This window comes from Prenolepis imparis, unplaced genomic scaffold, assembly GCF_030444845.1.
Source record: "Prenolepis imparis isolate NDT839.2.m4 unplaced genomic scaffold, iyPreImpa1.0 SCAF_9, whole genome shotgun sequence".
NCBI lineage: Eukaryota > Metazoa > Arthropoda > Insecta > Hymenoptera > Formicidae > Prenolepis > Prenolepis imparis.
Genome location: NW_028141167.1, coordinates 17,636,455 through 17,657,570, shown reverse-complemented (window position 1 = coordinate 17,657,570; position 21,116 = coordinate 17,636,455). Strand labels below are relative to the sequence as shown.

The following is a 21,116-nucleotide window of genomic DNA, read 5'->3' as shown; positions in this document are numbered from 1 at the left end:
TGCAAAATGCCGGATAAAAATATTTCGCCATTATTATACAGTCGTGTTGATACGCATCAGCGACATATACATAACGATTATTGTCTTCGCTCTAAAAAAGTAGGACGTAAAGTTATTCGTCGATGTCGTTTTGGATTTCCTCGTCTCGTTACTGAAACTTTGAATATGAGAGATGTGGCAACTTCGATAGCCGGTAGAAAACAATTGAAACATAAAAGTAGACTTTATGATCTTCCTCGAACGGATAATGAAGTTAATATAAATGACTATAATCCTGTTCTTCTTACTGCATGGGAAGGTAATATGGATATACAATTTATTGGTGAAAAATCATCGCTGCTTACCTGGTATGTTACTAAATATATGAATAAAGGGGGAAAAAGTGAATTGTCTGAGACTATTCTTGATAGTAAGGATAACAAAAACAAATCATTAGCGAGTCATCTTTGGAATATTGCTTTGCGATTTACTAATAATAGAGAATGTGGAGCTCTCGAAGCTGCTGATACATTGTTAGGTATTCCTTTGCATGGAACTGATCGAAATACAACCATCAGATGGTTAGATGTTAATCAAATACGATATAGAAAATTAAAAAGTCGCAGAGAAATTGAAGCTCTTGATGCTGAATCTACAAATATATTTTATCAATCTTTGATAGATGATCATTATCCACATAGACCAAACGAACTAGAAAATACGTCTCTTTATGAATTTGCACAGTGGTACGATATCTCGAAGATCAAACCGAAAAATAAGTATATTGAATATTATAAAATAGGTAATGGTTGTTATCTTAAACGGCGACAGCGCGGATATCTTATTAATCATTACAGATATAATGTTAATACACAGCCGGAAAATTATTTCTTTGCGTTATTGCTTATGTTTAAACCATGGCGAAAATTAGAGGATCTTAAAAATGAATGCGATACTTATGCCGAATCGTTTCACAAAGTAAAACTGCATCTTGTAGAAGCATTGCAATATTATGAAAGATTAGAAGAATTGCAAAAAGCATTTGAAACTGCAAAACAGTTAGTTCAGCAATGCTTAGATGACGATTTACAAAAAGAGCAGTCTCAGGATGATCCTGAAAATGCGATAGGTATTCAAAATATAGAGGCTGGTGAAGCAATGCAAGATTTTAAAGATCTTGGTGATAGAGCGATTCGAGAAATTGATGTATCTGAAATGATAGTAAAATTAAATACGGATCAAAAACGAGTATTTGATAAAGTTATCACTGTTGTAGAGTCCGATAAATCAATATTACGATTATATGTTAGCGGAGAAGGTGGCACTGGAAAAAGTTTCTTAATCAAGACTATTAAATGCTGGATAAAACAAAATCTCAACAAAGATACTGCTGTAGCAGCACCTACTGGTATAGCAGCATTTAATATAGATGGTTTGACAGTTCATAGATTGCTTCAATTACCCGTTGAACATGGTCAAACTCCTAAGTATAAACAATTATCTGATCATGTATTGAAAGTTTTACGAGCAGATCTTAAAGATGTTATTCTTTTTATAATTGATGAAGTGTCAATGATATCTAATTTGACTTTAATATATATACATCTTCGATTGTCTGAGATTTTTGACACTAGTGATTGCGATGATGGTTGGTTTGGTGGAAAGCATATTCTTTTATTTGGAGACTTGCTTCAATTACCTCCTGTACGCGAAGATCCTATCTTTATACATTTATCAGATAAAAAAATTGCTAAATGTCTTGGTTCTTTAAATGCTGTTAATTTATGAATTACATTATTTGAGTATGATGAATTGACAATCAATATGCGCCAGCAAGGAGATGATTCTTACCGTGAGTTATTGTCGCGAATTCGTATAGGTTTAGTGACAAAATCTGATTGTAAAATTCTAGAGAGTAGAAAAATATCTTTCAAAGCTGATTCTTTCGAATCTAGATTAAATAAATTATGTGATTTTATTAACAGTTTACCATCGGACACTGTTTGTTTATTGCCAACTTGTAATATGTGTAATGTCCTTAATGATGCAATGTTAAGTCGCATTGTTTCCAAAGAAATATTATTAATTGCTCAAGATACGATTGAATGTATATCATATGTAAAAAAGAAAGTATTAAAAGTATTGTCAAATAACGATGATGATAATACTCGAACAGCTGGGCTTTCAAAACAAATTACAATTAAAATTGGAGCAAAAGTTATGATTCGGCGTAACATCGATGCTAGTTTGGGTCTTGTAAACGGTACAATTGCTAAAGTAATTTCAATTGTACGAGAAACGTCTACTGATGACGTAGAAAAGATTAAACTTCTTTTACCATCAGGTTTAGAATATGAAATTGAAAAAGTAAAGGTTAAATTTCAGATATTGGATAGAGCGTATGTTATACGAAAACAATTTTTATTATCTTTAAGTTATGGCATCACTATTCATAAAAGCCAAGGATTAAGTTTGCAAAGTGTTGTTACGGATATTGGCAACTCTGTATTTAGTTGTGGTCAAGTTTATGTTGCCTTGTCGCGAGTAACATCTCTAGAAGGGTTACATTTAATTAACTTTGATCCTTCAGCAATAATTGCTAACGATGAAGCTATTATTGAATATAATCGTTTAAAACGGATACACAATCCAAAAGCAGAAATAATTGCTGTGTCAAAAGAACGCTGTCATAAAGTGAAAGATGTTCTATGGGCGTTACCAAAAGTAGTTGCTTCTGTTCAAAAATCAAGTTCAGATCAAAAAATTCAAGGTATTGCTTCAAATCGAAGAATTCAAAGCACTGCTTGGGTTATACATGGTTTTCAGAATACAGACAAAGTTTCATGTTATGCAAATACAGTATTGCAATGTTTATTACATTTAAATGTTATTAGGCAACAGTTGATTAATTGCGACAAAACAGATGTTTTACGTTTATTAATGCATCGATATGAAAATGGAATGCGTAATCTAAATACATATGCAATAAGGCAATGTTTAGGAGAATATTTTTCGAGCATCGTAAAACGAAATGCGTATGATTTTCTTATGGCACTTTGCGAAAAATATGATTGCATAAGAAATTTGATACAACATCAGGTAACTTCTACCAAGCGATGCAAAACATGTGGCAATACAAAAACTATTGTTGAAAATAATATTGCTATTTCAATTTCCCTTGATAATTTAAAGGAAAAAAGTTATAATCTTAATGATTTATTAAATGCTACGTTTTCACATTGGTTTCACTTACACAACGAATCATGTGAATATTGTACTGGAACTGATAAAATATTAAAAAATGAAGTAACATTAACAAGAGAAATAATTGTTATTCGTTTAATACAATTTTTATCACAAGATGGTAAATTAGTAAAAGCAGAACACAAATTTAACTTATGTGCTATTCCAACAACTAAAGTATTAATAGCGGGACAATTGTACAAGACGATGAATGCTATACTTTATGATGGTTCGTGCATCGATGAAGGTCATTATATAAGTATATGTAGAGAAGGACTATCTAATGTTTGGATCGAAATTGATGATGCGCAAGTTAAAAAGAGGCAGTGGCCTAGAGGTGCTAAAGATGTTTGTATAATATTTTTACAAAAGATAGCTAATAAATAAATACAAATTCGATATAAAATAAAGTAGTTTCTAAAAATTCTCACTAAATAGATTTTTATAACATCAAATTTATGATTAATATTTAATCATTTAATATTGTATTTCGATCAGTCCTGTATAAAAAAATGTATCGTAATGTATTAGCAATTTTATGAACAATGCTTTATATTCTGCATTATTCGTGAAGTGCAAAAAAATATTTTTTAAATAAATTGTCAATAATTTGTTTTTACTACTAAAAATGAAATTATATAACACACTTTCCGCTTTATTTATATATTTAATAATGAACTAGATAAGCAGCAACGATTATTCATCAATGGACTTAAAGGTATAGATTGTGAATAATAAATATTTCTAATGACATATTATTGTATGAAAATAATGATATGAAAAAATTGCACCAACTGATAAATAAAAACCAATAAAAATATTTTAATGGTTGTACAAAATAGTAAGCAAAGAGGACCGTCGTATTTTGAAATATGACGGGGGTGGTGGCGGGTTCTTTGCTTATTTATTTAAAGATGTTTATCATACTTACAAAAATGAATGATATCCCTATATAAACTTACCTTTAAAAAAAAGGTAAAAAAAAGGCGCTAAGTAAGAGCTCGCCAGTAGTGAAAAATTACCCATTGCAAACCTATGTAGAATCGTATGAAAAATTACCCATTGCAAACCCATGTTACTTACAAAAATGAATGATATCCCTATCAAAACTTACCTTTAAAAAAAAGGTAAAAAAAAGGCGCTAAGTAAGAGCTCGCCAGTAGTGAAAAATTACCCATTGCAAACCTATGTAGAATCGTATGAAAAATTACCCATTGCAAACCCATGTAAAATCGTATCGTATAAAAAATTATCCATTGCAAACCCATGTAAAATCGTATGAATAATTATCCATTGCAAACCCATGTAGAATCATACCTATGTAGAATCGTACTACAAAAGTAATGATATAAAAAAATTGCGCTAAGTGAAAGTAGAAACATGTACCCGTGAAAAATTAAAGTTGCAAACCCATAGAGTCGTATAATTATAGACTTCCCTTCACGCTGGAAGTTACAAACCCATGTAGAATCGTATAATTATAGACCTCCCTTCACGCTGGAAGTTGCAAACCCATGTAGAATCATATAATTATAGACCTCCCTTCACGTTGGAAGTTGCAAACCCATGTAGAATCATAATAATAAAAAGAAGATAATTCAAAACACAAAAAAAACAAAATAAAAAATTAATAGAAAATTAAAAATTAAAAGAAAATTAAAAATTAAAAGAAAATTAAAAATTAAAAGAAAATTAAAAATTAAAGAAAAATCAAAAATTAAAAATTTATGCAAAAATTAAAAATAAAAGAAATAAAAAAATTTTGAATAAAAAAAACTTAGCGCTGCTAAATTAAACCATATGCTAACGTTAATTTTGAAATTTAGCAGCGCTAAGTTTTTTTTATTCAAAATTTTTTTATTTCTTTTATTTGTATTTATTTTTAATTTTTGCATAAATTTTTAATTTTTGATTTTTCTTTAATTTTTAATTTTCTTTTAATTTTTAATTTTCTATTAATTTTTTATTTTGTTTTTTTTTGTGTTTTGAATTATCTTCTTTTTATTATTATGATTCTACATGGGTTTGCAACTTCCAGCGTGAAGGGAGGTCTATAACTATATGATTCTACATGGGTTTGCAACTTCCAGCGTGAAGGGAGGTCTATAATTATACGATTCTACATGGGTTTGCAACTTCCAGCGTGAAGGGAAGTCTATAATTATACGACTCTATGGGTTTGCAACTTTAATTTTTCACGGGTACATGTTTCTACTTTCACTTAGCGCAATTTTTTTATATCATTACTTTTGTAGTATGGATTCTACATAGGTATGATTCTACATGGGTTTGCAATGGATAATTATTCATACGATTTTACATGGGTTTGCAATGGATAATTTTTTATACGATACGATTTTACATGGGTTTGCAATGGGTAATTTTTCATACGATTCTACATAGGTTTGCAATGGTTTAAGTATACACAAAGTTTCAAGTAGATCTGTCAAATAGAAATTTTTTGACAGCATTCTAAAGCGGATAAGTTTGTGTTTTTTGCTAAAATGGAAAAAAGTGAATTTCATGTGCTAATAAAACATTACTTTTTGCGTGGAAAAACCATTAAGGAAACTGAAGAAAAGCTAAAAAAGTATTATGGGGACTCTGCTCCGTCGCATGGAATGGTTCACAAGTGGTTCACTGAATTTCGTTGTGGTTTTTGATCGATTGTGAGCAAGCGCGGCACCCATCTGGCTGACAGCTTCTTCATGCCCAAATGTTTATGCAAGATATTAAAAACACGTTCGTTTGAGATGTTTACCATCTTGGCTATCTTGCGTATCTTCACTCGACGGTTCTCGCGGCAGATCTTTGTCCATCGCTGTGCTCATCAAGTAGAAAGAAAATAAATCAGCTAGATAAATATTGAAGTGCGCGTAGTTAATTATCCCATACAATACACCGGGAAAAATATGGAGCGCGTAACACCAAAAAATACATAATGGTCCTTCGAGCCGGATAAGTACGCGTTTCGGAGCAATTGATCTCCGTGATCGATTAGCCGCGGTTACAAGTACGCGCTGGTCAAGCGGACAAGACATTAGTTACCGAGAAATTTATAATCGTGAATAAATCATAGACAATTAGACGTAATTTAGAGACAAATATCTTTCTGGAATTTTCGAAATCGCTACTGTTGGCCGTGTTGTGATCGGTCGACCTTTCGGATCATTGTTTTCCGGCGTGATATCAGCGTGTTCGGCAGCTGCTACTGTTTTCCCTTTGCTCGCTCGACATTCCAAGCGAGAGAAGGACAGAGAGTGAAGTGATATAATAAGTACATTAAATTCAATAACCAAAATGAGTGTCGAAATTCTTCGCAAGCAAAGGAGGTATCTAAAGGCGAAATTAACCAATATCGAAAATTTCGTCAACAAGGCCAAGAAGGATACTGCCGCAGCACCGTAGGAGGTCACAGCACGACTTCAGGCAACTGAGGAAACATATAGCAAATTTCAAAATCTTTCACAGTAACTTTTAATACTTGATGACGAGCCCGACGTAAGGGATGAAACGAAGGATTCTGAGTTCGATGAGAGATATTACAGCATAAAGGCTGAGTTATTACGATTATTGGAAAGGCTCAGACCATCCTCAGCAGGACCGTCGGGAGGCGAGCAAGCAGTTTGCCGAGCGATTCAACAATGAAGCTAATTTTGGAGCAGCAAGCGAATTTGATGCAAAAATTAGTGGAGCGCAATGATAACGATACCCTTGCCCGGACTATGGAACAACAAAATCAGCTACTAGAAAGATGGAGCACGCGGTCAAGCACATCCGTACGAGAAGCTCAAGTGAAACTACCGATGATAAAACTGCCGACTTTCGATGGAAATGTGGAGGAATGGAAAAGATATTCCGACACATTTAAGACATTAATTCACAAGAGCGAGCTGTCCGGTGTACAGAAGCATCAATATCTGGTCGGATCATTGAGCGGCTCAGCAGCCAAAATTATCGAATTTATCGAGATTTCCGAGGACAATTATCTCATCGCCTGGGAATTATTGAGAAAAAGATACGACGACGAAAGGGGCATTAAGAAGCGACACATACAATGCTTATTGGATGAACTACCGAAAATCAAACAGGAATCCGCAGACGCGATCCAAGAATTAATAGATCACGTGCAAAAACATTTGCGAGTACTGCAAACAATGAAGATCCCCACGGACTCATGGGGAGATTTAATCACTTATCTCATTGAGAAGAATCTGGACAACATGACCAGAAGACGCTGGGAAGAGCACATCGAAGATAAGGAGACCGTGACAACAACTACGATGGTAGAATTTCTACAGCGGCAGAGTCAGCTGTTGCGGCGAGCAGCTGTGGATGGCGAAAGCGGCATATCAAAGGGCGATTTCTTCGAGAGAAACAAATAAAGTAAGCAGCGAGTACCGAGCGCGAAGCCGCGGAGCAAGGCAGCACTGACGACAACCACCCAGGAAAGAAAATGTTACTTGTATCAAGGACAACACCTTATTTACGGTTGTAGAAAGTTTCTGGATTTATCTGTCGAGGATCGGATTAAGGAAATCAAGCGGTTGAAACTTTGTTTAAATTGTTTGCGACCAGATCACTTTTCGAGAAATTGCAGGTCCGATTCCTGTAGGGAATGCGGCGAGCGGCACAATACATTGTGTCACGTATGGGGACGAGCGCCTGGGTCGTCGGCGGAGTCAGCGAGGAGTCCGTCGGGAGATCCGAGGGAGTCGTCCGCGAGCACCACACTATGCTCGATGACGGACACTGAAGGAAGGTCATCAACGAGCGACATCGGATCGTCTGGAGGCGCACACAATCAACGCATCGAGGATCAGCGTGAGCGAGTTTTGATGGCAACAGCCATTGTAAACGTTGCGATAACAAGCGGCGATGCTAAATTGCGGGTGTTGTTAGATAGCGCGAGCGAGCTCAATTTTATAACATCTGCAGCATGCCGAAAATTAAATTTGAAGGTAGAAAACTGCAATGAGCAAATTAGCGGGTTAAACGGCATGAGCTGTTCTATAAATCACGGCTGCAGACTTTCTATGAAATCGCGAACATCAAATTTTAAATTAAACTTATATTGCTTAATTGTTCCTAAAATAACAAAAAATTTACCATCATTTTCTATTCAATCATCAAGGTTATTAATTCCCGAGAATCTAAAATTAGCAGATCCATTATATTTCAATCCCGGTCCGATAGACGCACTTATAGGCAGCGAATTCTTTTTGCAGCTGTTGAGTCATGGTAAGATTGAGCTCGGCGACGACTTGCCGATTTTACAAAGCACGAAGTTCGGATGGATTATCGCCGGTTCAATATCTTCACATTTAATCAGTGGTCGAGCGACTCATCATTCGTTTTCGAATAATCACACGTGTTTATTGACTCGGCAAATATCGATCGACGATACTATGAAAAGGTTTTGGGAATTGGAGGAATACCACGATGATAATACGCGATTGTCTGTAGAGGAAGAAAGCTGTGAAAAACATTTTATAAATACAACGAGTCGAGACGCGTTGTCCGGGCGATTCGTTGTTCGACTTCCTTTCCGTGAAAACAAGGTTCTATTGGGTCGATCGAGAGAGGTAGCAATGAAGCCATTAAGTTATTTGGAACGTAAAATTCAAAGAGATTCAACTTTTCGCGATCAATATATCGAGTTCATACGCGAGTACATTGATTTAAATCATATGTCTAAAGTTGGCGAAGGCGACAACGCATTAAATGCAACATATTTACCACATCATGGCGTGGTTCGCGAATCGAGTACGACAACAAAATTACGAGTAGTATTCGACGCTTCTGCAAAAACTATCATCCGGTATTTCTCTAAATGATACTTTGATGGTAGGATCGAACTTGCAAGATAACATAATCGATATTATTATGCGTTTTCGTTTGCCAGCTATTGCTATTACCACAGACTTACAAAAAATGTACCGTCAAATATTATTGGACTCAAATGATCGTGATTATCAGCGAATTTTGTGGCGATTCTCTCCGAGCGACCCAGTAGGCGAATATAGACTGAATACAGTCACTTACGGCCAGGCATGCGCTCCGTTCCTGGCTGTTCGTTGCGTGCGACAATTAGCGACAGACGAGGCTAGTCAGTTCGGCTCCGCGTCGAGAGTGTTGTTAAGCGATCTATACGTCGATGATATTATAACCGGAGTCAATTGTGAAAGTCAAACGATAACCCTAATTTCGCAGCTAAAGGCTTTATTGCTTAAGGGAGGATTTGAAGCTCACAAATGGCGTACTAATAGCGAAAAACTAATGCGAGAGTTGCGAGCGGTCGATCAAATAGAGGAACCGTCTGCGCTAGCGATCGAGTCGAGTACAATGAAGACGTTAGGATTGAATTGGTGTACGAAAACAGACTCATTTCAATTTTCAATAGAATTTATGGCGAACTCCGTTTCAACCAAACGCGAGATTCTATCAATAATTTCGAGATTATTCGACCCACTTGGATTAATCGGTCCTATTTTTTCGAGCAAAACTTATAATGCAGGAAACGTGGGCGTCAAATTTGGGTTGGGATGAACCATTAACAGACAATCTTCGTCGAGCGTGGGATGCGTATGCTGAGGATTTGAGGGGGGGTCGACTCAATTCGGGTTCCGCGTAGAGTAATTCGAGGCTCCAATGCAGTGCGCTTCTGTCTACACGCTTTTTGTGATGCTTCATTAAAGGCTTATGGAGCTTGCATCTATTTGCAAGCGAGTGACAGGGACAACAAGTCCAGTTCGTTTCTATTATGTTCAAAGTCACGAGTATCACCGGTTAAAAGTAAAACTATTACGTTACCGAGACTCGAGTTATGCGGTGCTATTGTTCTCGTAAGACTGCTTAAAAATGTAAAACGGGCTCTCAAAATCAGATTCGACGAAGTGCATGCATGGAGCGACTCTAGGATAGCGCTGGCATGAATCGCCGGCGATCCATCACGTCAAAAAACATTCGTTTCAAATCGAACAGCCGAAATACAATCTATCCTTCCGCCCGAACATTGGCATCACGTCGACGGAACCGAAAACCCAGCAGATTTAATTTCAAGGGGTATTAACTTAGCAAGTTTAAGACAAACCAAAATTTGGTGGGAAGGTCCGGAATGGTTGTCACGTTTCGCAGATTGCGAACGGCAAAAATCACAATTATCAAGTCCGACCGAGGAAGACGAAAGACTTGTCAAATTAGAAGAAAAATCGAACAAGCAAGTTTTCGCGAGCGCCCGCGAAGAGTTGCGTCGTGGATTCTTTACTAAAAAATCACTCTCAAAGATCGAACGAATAATAGCGTGGATACTTCGATTCAAATTCAATGCAAAATCGGATCATGATAAACGCAGTTTCAAAATTATTTCTACTGCCGAAATCCGTCATGCACATCAATTGTTAATCATATCAATTCAAAGAATTCATTTCGCGGATGTAACTTCTAAATTGCTAGCAAGAAAACAAATTCAACCGAGTAATAAATTGATATCGCTCAGTCCCTTTATAGATGAAAAGGGAGTTCTCAGGGTGGGCGGCAGAATACAAAATCCACAATTAACATTCGATAGCAGACATCCGATTGTATTACCGTCGACTAGTAGATTCACGCAGTTGTTGTTTGAGAGGGAACACTGTAGATTGTTGCATGGGGGTCCGCAAGCCCTCTTGTATTCGATTCGAGAAAATTATTGGCCACTCAAGGGCAGAACGATCGCAAGGAGGATTGTGCATAATTGCATAACTTGTTCCCGCAACAAACCAAAGTTGTTATCGCAAATTATGGGACAATTGCCCACAGATCGAATAATACCGAGACGACCATTTTTCGTAGTCGGGGTGGACTTTGCCGGACCTATAATAACGCTGGTTAATCGAGGCCGTGGAAGGAAAATCAACAAATCTTACATTTCACTATTTATATGTTTTACCACAAAGACGATTCATCTCGAGGCAGTCAGCGATCTCAGTTCGGCGTCCTTTATAGCCGCTCTGAAACGTTTTGCCGGACGTCGGGGTTATCCACAGCGCATTTATTGCGATAACGCAACCAACTTCGTCGGATCGAAAAGCGAGCTTGCCGAGATGTATGAGTTGATTGAAAGGGAAAATCAGAAAATAGTAGACGAATTTTCAATTCCAAACAATATCGAGTGGAAGTTCATTCCTCCGTCTTCCCCTCACATGGGAGGACTTTGGGAGGCCGGCGTAAAATCGTGCAAATTTCATTTGAAGTGTGTAATGGGAGAGAGTCTGTTGACATTTGAGGAATTGAACACAGTATTAATTCAGGTCGAGGCTTGCTTGAATTTGCTTGAAATGCAACCTTTATCGCCGGGACATTTTTTAATAGGCGGTCCACTAGTCGCTCTTCCGGATCCCGATCTAACCGACGTACCTATCAATCGACTCGATCGTTGGCAGACGGTTCAGAAAATTGCGCGGGATTTTTGGAAAAGGTGGAGCAGAGAGTATTTGATCTCTCTGCAAGGTAAAACGAAATGGACGTGCGAGCGAAATAATCTATTAATTAACGACATCGTCATGATACAAGATAATAACGCGCCACCATTAAAGTGGAAACTAGGAAAAGTTATCGAAACCCATGAAGGAGCTGACAAAAGGGTGCGCGTTGTAACACTCAAAACAGCGAACGGAATATGTAAAAGACCGATCAACAAATTGTGCAAACTTCCACTATCTGATACGTCCTTACCCATTATAAACGAGTGTAATTAGCATAAAATTAATTGTTATTAATGGTGGGTGGGATGTTGAGACTATATCAAGAAGTTAGAGATATTTAGGAGATCACGTGCTAATCATGTACTAGCCGCGCTCTCTCATCCCCTCTAGAGGTGGGAGAAGTTTCGCACGTAAGGGAATATAGACGAGAGAGCCGAATAACGAGTAGTATGTGTCGCACCGTCGTATCGAATTGATTGAAGCCACTATCAACCGATTGTAAATGCTCTCGAGAAAATACTTAAATTATATTATTGACGCGGAGTTATCCGAGATATTGTAGTATATACTCATTATAATCAATCACGAACTAAGTAACAAATTGACTATCCGCGGTTCTCGCGGCAGATCGTTGCCCATCGCTGTGCTCATCAAGTAGAAAGAAAATAAATCAGCTAAATAAATATTGAAGTGCGCGTAGTTAATTATCCCATACAATACACCAAAATAGAAATATAGAGCGCGTAACACCTAAAATTACATAGATTATTATAATTAAACTGTAGATTAATGCAAATACGCGCGTATTTAAATGAAAAAATAGATAGAAAATTATTACAAAATCAAAATATCTGTTAACATAAACAGATTATGATTTTAGTATTATTATTCTATCTTTTTTTCTATCAAAATATATGTATTTGCATATATCTACAATTTAATTACAATTATTATACACAGAATAGTTATGCATAGATCACGATAAATAATTGGTGTATTTGAAATAATGTTTTAATTAATGTAATTTTCGTTCATTAGGAGTAAAAATTAGAAACAATTATAAATTTTAAATATCTTTTATTATAATTATCTTATAATATCACATATTCTTTGATAAATAAACTTAAATTATTACAATATTTCGTAAATAAACTTATTACAATGTTGTATTATATTAATTTTCAGTAAGTAAATACTAATAGGAATTGATACATAAATATTGCACCTCTTTTAAAAATAATTAAGAAATTATTGATCGCACAAAAAAATAATCAATAAAATTAAGAAAATAAACATAAATATATTTTTCATTAGAATTAATTTTTAAAAAATTAAATGTAGATAAAAAATATTAAGAAAGTTGTTTGTACCGATTATAAATGACCAGGAATTATCTATATATATAATTGTCGTCCGTCTGTCTGTCTGTCTGTCTGTATGTCCGCGAACTACTTCCAGATTTATGGACCGATTTTTGTGAAACAGGTACCAAAATGTTGCAAATTTTTCGGGGGTGGCTGCTGTGGGGTTTATTTTCATTTAAAAAAAATTTTTTTTTCTCATAGAGGAGGGTATGTTTTCGTGAAAATAATTTTTTTACAGATTTCTACGCCATTTACGCCAATGTGTTTAGGGTGTTCCAAACCATTGTGTGGGTGGTTGCGTGGGTGGGCAAAACCCACGCAATCACCCACGCACCCACCCACGCACTCATACATTTATTCACCGATTTTCAATAAATTGGTAAAAAAATTCCGCAAATTTTTCGGTGATGGCTACTATATGTGATTTTTTTAACCCACCCTCGCAACCACCCACGCACCCACCCACGCACTCATACATTTGTTAACCGATTTTCACGAAATTGGTACCAAAATTTCGCTAATTATTCGGGGATGGCTACTATATGTGATTTTTTTTTGTTTTACACCTTCACCCACGCACCCACCCACGCAATCACATATTTATTAACTGATGTTTTCGAAATTGGTAGTAAAATTTTCAATATTTTTAAGGGATGGCCATTATGTGGTTATTTTAAAGTTTTGCCCACCCACGCAACCACCCACGCACCCACCTACGCACTCATACATTTTTTCACCGATTTGCACGAAATTGGTAACAAAATTTCGCAAATTTTTCGGGGATGGCTATTATATGTTTTTTTTTTTTAACAAACCCTCGCAACCACCCACGCACCCACCCACGCACTAATACATTTGTTCACCGATTTTCACGAAATTGGTGAACGATTCGAAATTGGTATTAAAATTTTCAAATTTTTAAATTTTTAAGTTTTGCCAACCCACGCAACCACCCACGCACCCACCCACGCACTCATACATTTGTTCACCGATTTTCACGAAATTGGTACCAAAATTTCGAAAATTTTTCGGGGATGACTATATGTAGTTATAAAAGAGAAACATATAATTTTAATAAAATCATCTTTTGGTAGTGGCGTGATTGTTAAATGGTGTTATTAATTAAGAGGATTTATTTATTAATGTATTGTTTTTTTAAATCGTAAAAATTTTTAAATTATTTTGTTCAGTGAGATTTTGCAAAAATCACCCCTTAGAGGTGATGAGTTTTATTTACATGTCATTTCAGAAATGACTATCTATCTATCTATATCTATATATATAAGTAGCTGGTTTCACATATTAAATGTCATCATTGATCAAACGAATACAAATCAATTTGAAAATACAATCATGGAAGAAAATAATATACCGAAAGAAATAGAAAAAGAAATTGAAGAATTTCTAAATGGTAAATATAAATAATAATTTATTTATTTAAATAAAATAATATATTTTTTTTAATTTGTTAATTGTTTTATTTAAATTAATATATTATCACATTAACATATAATATAATATATTTTTTAATTAAAAAATGTCAGTACTTGAAGATGATCAAATAAATACAAATCAATTTGAAAATACAATTGTGGAAGAAAATAATATACCGAAAGAAATAGAAAATGTTCTGATAAATGAAACAAATGGATTTGAAATTAAAAGTATAACGATGAATGAATTAAATATATTGTTTGAGATTCAATCAAAATTAATCGGAATTCCGTCGATAGATCGAGAAGCGTTCCTCTTCTCATTTCGCACGAGCCAAAGACCATAATAAGCGCGATCACGTGTCGCGCGACGCGTGCTCCAATTCGCTAGCGAGCTACTCGTACACGTGGTTGAGGCGCGATCCAATGACAGAAATCAAAATAAGCCGAAACAAGGGGCTCTGCTCAGCAAGCCGACGCGTGATCACCTGATGTTCCCCTGACGGAATTTCAGGCAGGTCTCGCCGCGATTACATTCTTAGTCAGTCGTTCTGTTCGTCGACATCAATCTTTCGTCACGACTCAGAACATTTTCGTAGTTTTTGTGGGCGTCGTCCACAACTTCAATTTCATAGTGAAATTTACAGTCCTGTCATTCGTTCGTGCCTTCGACATTTCAGACGATATTTCCTGTTATTTTGTGAATTAATTTTGATGTGACTCTCGTCTTCACAGTTATTATAATAAAAGTGATTGTGATCATTGACGATACTGGCAGTCAATTATTGTCCCCTGCCTCCAGTGAATCTGACGGTTCACATCCACATCGCTTCGGGTGCAATTCGTGCACCGACTCCAGCAATCGGGCGAACGATCCCGAACATATATTAACAGAAATTGAAGAATTTCAAAATGGTAAAAATATAAACAATAATTAATTTATTTAAATAAAATGATATTTTTTTATAAATTTGTCAATCGTTTTATTTAAATTAATATTATTACATATATTGCAAAAGTTCGTGCCCGATTTGCATAGATGGTGGTAATAACTTCAAATCGGGCACGAACTTTTGCAATCATCCAATATATAAAGATATAACCTAATCTATTTTATAAATAAAAAATTTCAGTACTTGAAGATGGGCTAGATCATGTATTAATAATGGCATTAGAAGAATTTGAAAAACGAGAGGAGCTAAAGAAGGAAGAGTGAAAAAACTAAAAAGCGGAAAGAAGATAATAATGACAATGATGAAAAAAAGGATAAAAAAATTCAAAAAATATAATTTGGTATAAAATAATTATTTAAATTATTAAATATGTGTATTTTTTACATGTTTAGATATTTAATAAAAATTATATATTAAAAATTTTTATTTGTTAATTATTATTTAATAAAATTCGGGGTGAAATGTGGCCCCGCATGTTCAGTATCTGGCTGACATGCGGTGGGTCCCAGGTTCGAATCCTGTTCGAACCAATCACCCCATATGCCTGCTCGGGACTGATGGAAAGGAAAAACGGAGCCGGTGGAAAGAAGGAGAGCAGGATGAGTTAAGGAGAAGGAGTAAGGGAGAAAGGAGATGGGAGAGAAGGAGGAAAAAGGAAAGAGGCGGAGTCGGAAGGAGGAAAGAAGGGAGACAGGGAGAGCGAGATGGAAAAGGAAAAAGGAGGTGGGACGAGAAACGAAGGAGGATAGGAGAGGAATCGGAGTAGAGGTGCTCAGGAGGATGATGGAAGAAGGAGGGAAAAGGAGGATGTAAAGAATTCTGGAGGAGAGGAAAAAAGAGGCGGAAGACGGTTAAGGTGTATTGGTTACTGTTACTGTAATGGTTAAGTTGTAAGACGTGGAAGATAAGGAGATATGGAGGAAAAAGAGAAAGAGGCGGTTGTAAAGTGTATTTGTAATGTAACGTTGTACAAGTTGATATGGTAGAAGAGAGAGGAGTTTGTAAGAGGTTCGGGAACGCTCCTCAGAAAAAAGCGCCTTCAATCCTCAAGGGGACGAATAAAGATTGTTGTTGTTGTTATTATTTAATAAAATTCGCTGCTTTTTAAATTTCTATACGCTAATTTAATTATTTTTTCAAAATTAATAGAATAAATATTACAACATTTGTTTGAGATATGCCCAAATATAATATCAATAATTAAATTTTCTACAATTTGCAATATGGGATACGTAACAATAACAGTAATATTATATGTAAAAATTATAGTTTACAAAAATTAATTTAAAAAAATTAATGAACTAACATCATAAATAATAAAAATAACAAACAATAATAAAACTAAAAAACTAATAAATAAATAATACAAAAAATAATATTAATAATATTAATAACAATAAAATATTTATTTAATAATAAATAAATAATAAAAAAATAATATTAATAATATTAATAATAATTTATTTATATAAATAAATAATTATTTATTTATGTAAATAAATTTTTGTTATGTTTTGTGGCGGGAGAGAGAGAGAGGAAGAAGGAGGATAAAGGGAAAGACGATATATTTGAATATATTACATGTTAATATAATTATTAATTATATAATATATTATTACATGCTAATATAATTAACAATTGTATTTCCGCGTCCGCGGCCACGTTCGCGCCCACGGCCACGGCCACGTCCGCGTCCGCGTACTCGGCCTCTTCCGGCTCTTGCCCATCGAGCTTTCTGTTTTACTGTAAAAAATTTATATTATTTAATATTTATTTTTATTTATTATTCTTTATTATTATACTTACATTGCAATGAATCCTTTAAAAAATCTTCTGGCGGTATCACTGCAGGCTGTGGATCGTCAGCAGCCACCACCACTGCAGGTTGTGTATTTTCAGCAGTCAACACCACTGCGGGCTGTGGTTGTTGTTTGGCCAAAGCAGCGGCCAATTGCCGCTGTAACTCCTGCACTTCCGTCTTTAAAATATTATTTTCAGCGCTAAGTTCGCGACTGATGTGATTCTAAAAAGATATATATATATATATATATATATATATATATATATATACTGATGTGATTCTAAAAAGATATATATATATATATATATATATATATCTTTTTAGAATCACATCAGTATATATATATATATATATATATATATATATATAGATATATATATATAGATATATATAGATAGAAGATTAATAATCTAAATTTCTCTCTCTCTTTCTCTCTCTCTCTCTTTAACACACACATATACAAATCTCTCTCTTTCTCTCTCTATCTTAACCTTATTATCTCTTTCTCTCTCTCTCTCTCTCTCTCTCTCTCTCTCTCTCTCTCTCTCTCTCTCTCTCTCTTTCTCTCTATCTCTCTCTGTCTCTCTTTGAAATTAAAATTTACTTACATTATGCTCACTGGTGTTGCACGCATTTTCGCTTATCTCTTTAGACATCTTGATTAATTAGAAGCCGATTTATACAATTATACGTAGTAATTAGAGATGTGTGACATTAACTACAAAGAACAGTTGAAAGAAATGTGGTACGCATAAAATAAGAATATTGAAGATAAATGTTACTATAGTCAAGGCATACAAATTAAAGGTTTATTTACACGAATTGCACACATATACACAAACACATACACAAATTTTTCAAAAATTACTTCTTGGTGTAATTTTGTAAAAATCACCCCTCAGGGGTGAGTTTCGATTTTTTTACGTGAGTCATTTAATAAATTTATCTATAATAAATTGCTGGTTTCATATTAAATTACGTTAAATGTCATAATGGATAGATCAAATAAAATAGAAAATGTTATAATAAATAAAATCGGCACAACAAAGAAGGAGTCGAAGGTGTAAAATTTTACGAGAAAGGAAATAGTGATAGACGAAGTTATAACGTTGAAGAGGGAGAGTGAAGGGAGAAACGGTAGATATTTTACATACTTATATATATAGAAATTTGTAATAAATGTGTTTAATTATTTGTAATTAATATTATTTAATAATTACACTTTTATTATATTTTTCTTATATAAAAAAAAAGATTTCTAAGATATTAAAAATTCAATTATATAAAAATTATATAAAAAAAATTTATATAAATTATATAAAAATCTATATAATAAAATTATATAAAATACATATAGATAGATAGAAAAATATATAGAATTATATAAAAAAACTGCTGTGCGCCTGTAAAAAAAGGCTGCTGTGCGCCTATAAAAAAGGCTGCTGTGCGCCTGTAAAAAAAGGCTGCTGTGCGCCTGTAAAAAAAGGCTGCTGTGCGCCTATAAAAAAGGCTACTGTGCGCCTATAAAAAAGGCTGCTGTGCGCCTATAAAAAAAGGCTGCTGTGCGCCTATAAAAAGAGGCTGCTGTGCGCCTATAAAAAAAGGCTGCTGTGCGCCTATAAAAAGAGGCTGCTGTGCGCCTATAAAAAGAGGCTGCTGTGCGCCTATAAAAAAGGCTGCTGTGTGCTTATAAAAAAAAGGCTGTTGTGCGCATATAAAAAAAGGATGCGGTGCGCCTATAAAAAAAAAGCTGCTGTGTGCCTATAAAAAAAGGCTGCTGTGCGTCTATAAAAAAAGGTTGTGCGCATATAAAAAAAGGCTGCGGTGCGCCTATAAAAAAAAGCTGCTGTGTGCCTATATAAAGAATTAATATAAAACAGAATAAGCACGAAAAAGAAAAGATTCATCAAGAAAATCGATGAACTAATGAATAAATAATTCTTGGTCATACAGAAAGACAAATAATACTTATATATATAGAATAATATAGATATAATTATTACGGCACTTATATATACAGATAGATATAATTTTTTTATATAAAATTAGGCAATAACAAATATTTGAGAACATATATATTCAAAAATTACTATTATATATATTTGAAAAATACTCTATTGTTATTTAACAATTCGTATAATATACCTACGTATACGTCGTATACGGTACGACGTAGACAAGTATGCCTCAAAAGAGAAAAGGCGGAAATTTGTATAAAGTGAGTCGCGAAAGCAAGCGCTTATGACAAAGACGAATAATTGAGAGTTTTGAGGAAAGGTCTCAACGACTTGAAGCTAATGCTCAAAGAAATTCTCAGCAGAGGATCAATGAAAATAATAACGCAAGGTCTCAACGACTCGAAGCTGATGTCCAGAGACATACTCAGCAAAGGGCCGACGAAAATGATGATGCAAGATCTAAATGACTCGAAACTGATGTCCAGAGACATGCTCAGCAGAGGGCCGACGAAAATGATGACGCAAAGTTTCAACGACTCGAAGCTGATGCCCAGAGACATGCTCAGCAGAGGGCCGACGAAAATGATGACGTAAGGTCTCAACGACTTGAAGCTGATGCCCAGAGACATGCTCAGGGAAGACAAAAAGTTAGACAATTAAATCATTACATTGCGCTAATTGCAAAGGACCATGAAATAAATGTGCCAGTTTATACACTTGGCCAAATGAATGTAGAATGCCAATTTTGCAAATCGTTAAACTTTGCATGTGAAAAATCTAAACATGGAAAATTTACATATTGTTGTCAAAAAGGCAAGCTTCAATTAAACCCAATAAGTTGTCCTGATTTTCTTAAAAAATTATATATGGGAAATGATTATAAATCAAAAAATTTTATGAATAATATTCGTTCATATAACAGCGCTTTAGCTATGGCTTCCATGGGTGCCCCGGGAAATAAAAATCCATTGGATGTTGTAAATAATGCTCCTTATTGCTTAAAGATTCATGGACAATATCATCATTTGACTTCGACGGCAATGCGCCCAGCGGATGGGCAAGTTCCACGCTTTGCACAACTTTACTTTTTAGATACAGAAGAAGCTATAAATCATAGAATGAATAACAAAGCTAATCAAGAGTGTGATCCAGAAATAATGAAAGATTTGTCATGTTTTATGGTTCAATGCAATGAATTTGCAAAAACTTTCAAGATGATGCGTCAAGTTGAAAAAGATCTGAATCCAATAGGCAATAAAACAATAAATTTAATGTTGTCATTTAGAAAAGATCCTCAACATGATCAAAGAAGATACAATGCTCCACAAGCTAATGAAATAGCTGTTGTCTTTCAGAATGTAGATGGTGAACCTCAATTTGAAAGAGACATTAGGATTTATAATAAAAATTCAAACGATGTTCAACAAATATCAATTTTGGACAAAAGATGTGACCCAATGTGTTATCCATTGTTATATCCATATGGTAACGATGGATGGCATTCAGAACTTAAATCATATAATCATAAATATCCAGGATTTAAGGTAACTCAAATGGATTATTATGCTCACCTGTTAGCACCAAGATTAGAATTTAGTCAATTTAAAAAGGCAGGCAAATTGAGATGTCAATTTATACTTGATGCCTATATGAAAACTGAAGCCAATAGACTTAATTATATTAAATTAAATCAACCTCAATTAAGAGCAGAACTTTATTCGGGATTAATGGATCACCTTGATAATCGAGCACAAAATGAAGGAATTACAGTTGGTGTACCTGTAATATTACCATCTTCATTTATGGGCAGTCCAAGGAACATGCAAGAAAGATACCAAGATGCCATGTCTTTGGTCAGAAAGTTTGGTAAACCAGACATTTTTCTTACCATGACTTGCAATCCTCAATGTCCAGAAATTA

At 34.6% G+C, this 21,116-nt stretch overlaps 2 protein-coding genes across 2 annotated transcripts; both read left to right on the top strand.

Moving 5' to 3' along the window:
• The first annotated feature begins 303 nt into the window (after nucleotides 1-303).
• On the top strand, nucleotides 304-1,767 carry LOC145940735 (uncharacterized). Its single transcript, XM_083046218.1, has one exon. It carries the CDS (start codon nucleotides 304-306, stop codon nucleotides 1,765-1,767), a length of 1,464 nt encoding a protein of 487 aa, XP_082902344.1.
• Nucleotides 1,768-6,866: 5,099 nt separating this feature from the next.
• Nucleotides 6,867-7,607, top strand: LOC145940231 (uncharacterized). The gene has a single exon (XM_083045146.1). The coding sequence runs from the start codon at nucleotides 6,867-6,869 to the stop codon at nucleotides 7,605-7,607; it is 741 nt and encodes a 246-aa protein (XP_082901272.1).
• Nucleotides 7,608-21,116: the final 13,509 nt, after the last annotated feature.

Bases quoted from the DNA above. Each gene is read 5' to 3' on its own strand.
- LOC145940735 (XM_083046218.1), top strand. From the start codon at position 304: ATGGATATACAATTTATTGGTGAAAAATCATCGCTGCTTACCTGGTAT.
- LOC145940231 (XM_083045146.1), top strand. From the start codon at position 6,867: ATGAAGCTAATTTTGGAGCAGCAAGCGAATTTGATGCAAAAATTAGTG.